General features: G+C 41.1%; 1 protein-coding gene across 1 annotated transcript in view; it reads left to right on the forward strand.

The window, feature by feature from the left end:
- Positions 1-4537: 4537 nt before the first annotated feature.
- The window catches only part of LOC138867831 (uncharacterized), a 3160-nt gene continuing 197 nt past the window's right edge, over positions 4538-7500 (forward strand). The window contains exons 1-3 of the mRNA XM_070144647.1: positions 4538-5477; positions 5620-6262; positions 6380-7500. The exon at positions 6380-7500 is cut by the window's right edge and continues 197 nt beyond it. Coding sequence (XP_070000748.1) covers positions 4538-5477; positions 5620-6262; positions 6380-7500 — 2704 coding nt within the window. The remainder of the gene's footprint in view (positions 5478-5619; positions 6263-6379) is intronic.

The following is a 7500-nucleotide window of genomic DNA, read 5'->3' on the forward strand; positions in this document are numbered from 1 at the left end:
TGACAGTAATGATAATAATGATGATAATGACAATAATGATAATTATCATTAGAAAGCCCATCTATGAGAAAAAGGCTCAAAGTAGAAAAACTGGCGAAATCTAGCGAAATACAGCCTTTGCAGAGATTAGTCGAAAACCCCTTTTTTCTAGTTTAAAGGATGATTATGATGATCTTAGCAATAATTCTGCTAATTATGATGATTTTGATGATAATCCCATCAGTAATGACAATAATGATAATAATCATAATTATGAGAGTAAGTAGGGCAATAATCATATTAATAATTATACAATGATAATTATAATGATGATTTGCCTAATAATTGCAATAATCGACACTATTCTAATGATTTTCCTAATAATAATAACGACAATGATAACAGAAATAATAATAGAAGTAATTATAACACGGCTATTGTTGTGCTACCATATCCATAACTACGCAAATTATCATTACTATTATTCTTTTATTATAATTATCATAATTATTGCCATAATTATCATTTTTGTCGTCATTATTGTCATTGTTAATGGGATTATTATGAAAATCATAATTAGCAGTATTATTGCTAGAATCATCATAATTATGCTTTAAACTCGAAAAAGGGAGTTTCCGACTATTTTCTGAAAATGCTATATTTTCCTAGATTTCGCCGTTTTTTCGATTTTTTTTTTTTTTACTTTTATCCTTTTTTCCATTATGGATGGGCTTTACCTTATCATCATTATTATCATTAAAGTAATTATCGCCATAATTACCTTTGATATAATCATTATAATAATTATTATCTTAATTATTAATGTCATTTATATCATTATAGCTATTTTCATAATGTTAATAACAATAATTAGAAATAATAACAAGGATAATCATAATTATGATAACAATAATAGCGATATTATAATTAATTATATTATTATTCCTATTATCATTATAGTTATTATTGTTGTTATTATGAAAATCATTGGCATATTGTTGATTATTGCTATTATTACAATAATTACGGAAATTATCATTATAATTATCATTTTATTATAATTATCAAAATTATTGTCATAATTATCATAATTATTGTCATAATTATCATAATTATTGTCATAATTATCATTATTATCAGTATTAAGGGGGTTTTCATGAAAATCATCATAATTAGCAGAATTATTGTTAAAATCATCAAAATTATAATTTTAACTCGAATAAGTTTTTTTTCGACTATTCTCTCAAAAATCGAAATTTCCCTAGATTTCGCCGTTTTTTCTACTTTTGGGAATATTTCACCTTTGGCCTTTTTCATTATGGATGGGCTTTATAATTATTATTATCATCATTATTGCCATTAATATCATAATTAATATCATTATATTAATTATCGCCATTTATATCATAATTGATATCATTATATTAATTACCGCCATAATTATTATATCATTTTCATCATTATAACTATTCTAATAATGATAATAACAGTAATGATAACTGAAATAGAAATATTAATATTTTATTATCCAAATTATCATTATAATTAATGTTTTATCATTGTTATCATTATTATAATCATTATTGTCAATATTAATGGGATTATTTGCAAAATTTTCGTCTATTCTCTCATAAGGGTTGATCGACTTCATTAATTTTTCATCATGAATGGGCTCTATAATTATCATTATTGTCATTATTATCATCAATATTTGGTGACAAAGAGAGACACTACAATAGGGCTTACATGGAAACCCGAAACATAGTTGAAAGAACCTTTGGGTTCTGAAAGAGAAAGTTTGCATGACTCAATCATGTAGGCACAAAACTATCCACTACCAAGCGCGCGGCAGCTGCATCTGATCACAACTCGTCCCAGCAAGGGTGGCGATATTCTGTTTAGCGTTGGCTCCAATTTCACCGGAGGGTCTTCTGATCAAATTTTCACATTTATTGTGAATGAGAGAAGCTACCTCCTTCTGGCTGCAGTTACAACCTCAGCAAGGACCGCGAGCTGCCGTCCATCGTTGTAGCCAATTCAAGATTGTCTTCTTGCCGAGAGCACGCACGCCAAACTGATAACTTTCATGCCAAACAGTGCAGAGAGTTCCACTTTCATGCCAATCATCTCATTCATCTCATTCATTTTTTTTGTCCTTTGCCACCTCTTAGTGTCCCCCTCTGTGGTGAAGGTGAACCCCGCGGGCAGTGCCGCAAGGGGAGCAGGGTAGGCCGGCTGCCTTAAACCACAGAGAAGGGTTTTGTTTTTCTTTATAAGGTTAGGTACTTCTGGGGGTGCTTCAGCTTCTGCTTTCGAGGGGTTGACCTGAGCAGACTGTCTGATCACCAGTAGGTTATAAACCCAAAAGTTTTAGGTAGGTGGGGGCCTCACAACCCCTCATTTAAATCACTGATGTCTAAGTCAAATCATAAAAAGAAAAAACAGAAAATGGAATTTCAGCCCAGGACTCCAGATCCTACAGCTTCCACCTCAAAGAAAGGGAAAAGAATTACTTCCCCCCAGAGGAAAATGCCCCAGACCCTGATCCAGTACAGACCCCAGAGAATCCCAATACCTCAGCATCAAAGAAGATGAAGCTGAATCCTCCGCCTTCAGATGAATTACTCTCTTCAGCTGCTGATCCTAGAGTATCATCGAATGACAGCATGGAGCTATCCTGCACTGATCAAGATGGCAAAGATCCCCCTTCAGCCGATCCACAGCTCCAAGCCCAAGAGCAGAATACCTCAGCCAATAGGGGAGGCTCTAGTTCACCTTATCCACTCACCAAAATGAGCCATAAATTTCTCATTGCCTTATCCAAAGACTTTGCCACAGCTGTAGAAGCCATGTTTGCTATTGAAGAAGAGTTCCCTTTTATAGATGTCACCACAGCAATTACCAATGATGGCCACTTCATTCTCACTCCGGAGACTGATTCTACACGCACGTTGTTGGATTCACTTACCACCCTAGCTTCAGGCAAGATTGTCAATATTACCTCTCATGTTCCTGAACCCAGAAAATTCAGAGCAATTTTAGAAAAAATCCCCATAGGCTTTCCACTTCAACGCCTTACTTGTATATACCGCCCAACCAAGGAGGAGACGCGCCAAGTTCTCCTGGTCATGTCAAGAGAACCCTCTGACGAAATCAATCTGGGCATATTTGGGACCTTTAGAACTCGCAAATACATCCCAGAACCACTCCGGTGCTACAACTGCCAGTGCTATAGACATCACCGCAACCAATGTAAAGTTGCTGCATGCTGTGCAATCTGCTCAAAAAGTCACCCAACAGACAATTGCCTCACCAAATTCAAAAACGGCGAGCAGACCGAACCAAAATGCCCAAACTGTGGAGGCAAACACCACGCATGGAACCTCTGCTGTGAGATGAGATGCTCTCTGCTATCAAAGCCTGATTCTTCTGGAAAAGGGCAGACCCCTCAGCCTCGAACCTTTACGAGAAAGATCCATGATTGGAGCAAACCAAGAGAACCACAACACCTCAACACTTCTGCTCTCAGCCACGAACCAATCAAAGCTTCTATTGCTGCTAACCTGCATACCTTCTCTACTACTGCTCCTGCACCAGTTGCCACCTCCCCAGTCTCACAGCCCTTCATGAGTCACAAAGCACCAATTTCCTTAGCTCCTGAACTGACTGGATCATTCCTAGTGCATACCATTCAACTTAGCCTTTTAGCCCTGGGTCACTCTATTCCTCACTCCCACTTACAAACTCTCATTGACAACATCCTTGCCATCTTACCACACAAGAACACATCCTCCTCATCCCAAGAATCCATGCCTTCTGAACCTGTACAGCAGGATACTGGTACAATTACCTCGGTCGTTGCATCATCAGAAGACTTTCCACCTCTTCCTACATCTTCTCACAGGATTAATCAGACAAGCCTCTGTAATCCAACGCTTGCACAACAATCGGCACAACTCCACTCTTCCGCCAGCTCTTCACCAATCTTACACATTCCAGACCAACCTCATGAACTCAGGACCACGCAAGAGCTCAATTAAACCACTAATTTTACCCTTACATCATCACATCATGAGTAATGTTATGCATTCCGTTTCGGACTCCATCAGTATTCTACAATGGAACATTCTTGGCCTTCAGTGCAACTACCCCACACTCTCATTAGCAATCACTGAAGACAACTTTGATGTCATCGTTCTCCAGGAAACTCTACTTCCAGCCTCCAACAATTTCTCCATTAACCGCTACTCAGCGTTTCACAGCCCTTTCATCCCCAATCAGTCACGGGGAATCTCCATTTTTATAAAGTCTTCCATACCCTGTGAAGAGATTACTCCACCGCCAGATTGTGGAGAAAACATTGAAAGCATAGGCGTCAAACTAACCCTACAGAACACACCTCCACATTTTCAATGTTTATCGGCCTCCTCGAGCAGATTGTTCTCTAGAGTTTGAAGAATGATTTGGCATAAAAGCCAATGAACCACCTATCATCTGTGGTGATCTTAATGCCCATCACCCCTCTTGGACGGACCAATCTACCCCTTCTGCACACAAAATGAATGACACCGGTCTATATATCAATGAACTGCTGGACAGTTTCTCAGAAGTTACTGTCCTCAACAACGGTATTGCAACTCATGTTCGTGGAGGAGTACTAGACCTCACCATTCTCTCCACCTCTCTCCTCCCTATAGCAGACTCGAAACTACACCCCTATTTAACTTCTGACCACCTTGCCACTATCACTACCGTTCGGATTCCGCGGGTTACTCTCCCCCCACCCATACCGAGATGGAATCTCAAAAAAGCGAACTGGCCCCTCTTCACAGACGCTATGGAGAAATGGGCCTCCAACTACATTCCACCGTCAGATGCCACCCAGCTAGAGAAAGATTTCACTAATGCCATTCACAATGCTACTGACAGCAGCATTCCCCTCACCAATGTCACTCTTCATGCGCACAAGAACAGCTGGTTCTACAACGACCGGATACGTGAACTCAAGCATAGAATGAACATGTTCTGCAAAGCTCTCCACCGATCCCATTCTCCAACCATCTTAGAATCTTTTCGCACCTTACGACGTCTTGTCAAAATGGAAATCTCAGATATAAAAGCCAAAGCCTGGTTATCTTGGTGTGAAACGATAACTGCTCACACATCCTTGAAAGAGATGTGGACCAATCTACGACTGGCATCAGGAGCAAAACGCTCAATGCCCGCACCACATCCTCATCCTCACTCGGAAGCCAACAGACTTGCACTCTCCTTTCCCATGCGCTGTTCATCCACCCAACTGCCTGCATCCGTTTCAAGGAAGCTACAACAGCTGAAGCCCATCCGACAAGTCATTCAAATAGCTATAGACTCACCTGCCCAAAGTGACACACCTTTCACATTAACTGAACTCGAGAAAGCTACAAAGACTTCTAAAGACACAACCCCAGGTATTGATAAAATACCCTATTCTATGCTCCACCACTTAGGGCCCTCAAGTATGGGCACTCTGCTCAGACTATTTAATCCGACCTATCTCGCTACTTTCCTGCATAGGTAAAACCATGGAACGTGCTGAGCTCCATCGCTTAAAACACATCATTCCATCCCTCCATCCACATATTTTTGCCTATTAAAAAGGAACAGGCACAGCAGACAACATCGCTACCCTCCTGTCCTTAACTGACGGCAACGACAGTGTGATTGTATTCCTCGATCTAGAAAAAGCCTTCGAGCTTGCCAACCATGATGCCATACTACACACACTTGCTGAGAAAGGCGTAAAGGGCAAGGTTCTCAAATGGGTCAAGGACTACCTCTCAAACAGGAAAGCTCGAGTAAGATTCCAGGGACACACTTCTGACTTCTACCCCTTTGAAAATGGTACACCTCAAGGCGGCCTCCTGGGCCCTTTTCTTTTTAACCTGCTAATTGTTAAACTAGTAGAAATCCCCTTCCCAAACAATACACATCTTCTAGCCTACGCTGATGATTTACAATTAGTTGTCACAGGAAGGAACAGGTATGTCAATGCTCAACTCGCTCTCAATCTCCTCGAGTCGACCTGTAAAGAACTCGGACTCAAAATCAACAGTAACAAAACCAAAGCCCTCCAACTCCGTCGTCACATTAACCTGCAAAATCTTTACATAGGTAACCTTCCTCTGGATTGGGTGAACTCTCACAAGTGTCTAGGCATCTTTTTCAACAAGAACCTCTCCTCAACTACACAGCTCAGACGTCTTCTACTCCGTGCTAAGCCTCTCCTCAATGTCATGCGCAGGTTAACTTCCTCCAAACTTGGGGCAGGTTTTTAGAACACTCCGGCTCTTCTACACACATGCCGTCAGATCCCTCATTGACTACAGTGCGCCAGCCCTTCTAACCCTATCCCCCCAAGATTTTGTGACTCTGGAAACCTTCCAAAATCCAGCCATGAGAGTCATCCTATCCTAGCAGCACCTCGTTGGACCAGGCTCGCAAATCTCCGAATGGAATCATTCTTACCCTCTCTCAAGTGCAGAATGCACCAATTAACTGCTGGGCTTGTGGCTAAAATACTATCCCGGTCCAGACCATCACCTTTAAAACATATCACTGCCAACCTGCTATACCCACATGAGTTAGATGGCACAACCTTTGTTTGGTATGCATCCCTAATTAAAACACTACAATCACTGAATGCCATACCAATGATCATCTCTAGAGGAATGGATGCTCCTAATTCTCACTATGTTCCTAAACCACCCTGGGCTCCACAAACAATTAAATTTCACAAAGACACTTTTTCAACCTCTAAAGCACTCTGCACAAAAGAGATTTTGAATAATGTAAGGTATCTCATAGACTCTCTACATCAGCCACAAAACCTCATCTTCACGGACGGATCTATTGACCAATCCTCAGGCAAGGCTGGTGCAGCAATGGTAACGGACACCACATCCATAGCTCACCGACTTTCCAACGGCGCCTCCATACTTCAGGCAGAACTATATGCCATTAAACTAGCCCTCACGTATGCTCTCACCACCGAGCACACAATTATCCACATACTAACAGACTCCCTCTCAGCAGTATATACCCTACAGAAAACTCACCATCTTGACAATGTACATTTACTCACCACCATCCTCTTTAAATTAACTCAACTTGAAAATCAAGGCAAATCCATCACCTTCCGCTGGATTCCAAGTCACGTCAACATTCTTGGAAATGACCAGGCAGATCTTGCCGCCAAACAGAGCCTCAGCCAAGATCACACCACTCGCGTCTCTACAAGCCTAAGTCAGCTAAAAAGAACCTTACGTAAGACCACATTTGAAGTTCTACACATTGAACATCGGGCTTGGGTACACGCTGGATCTCCCTCTGCCCTGTGGTACAAGCTGGTCACTGACTACAACCCACCCTTTGCCACTGCGACTAGCCGCCAATCTGCAGCCATATTCCACAGACTGCGGATGGGTTACCGCTGCAATTGGGAGATAGATCTCAGAACACCCAAAGCATACCAGCACTGTG

Source organism: Penaeus vannamei, chromosome 32 (assembly GCF_042767895.1).
Source record: "Penaeus vannamei isolate JL-2024 chromosome 32, ASM4276789v1, whole genome shotgun sequence".
Taxonomy (NCBI): domain Eukaryota; kingdom Metazoa; phylum Arthropoda; class Malacostraca; order Decapoda; family Penaeidae; genus Penaeus; species Penaeus vannamei.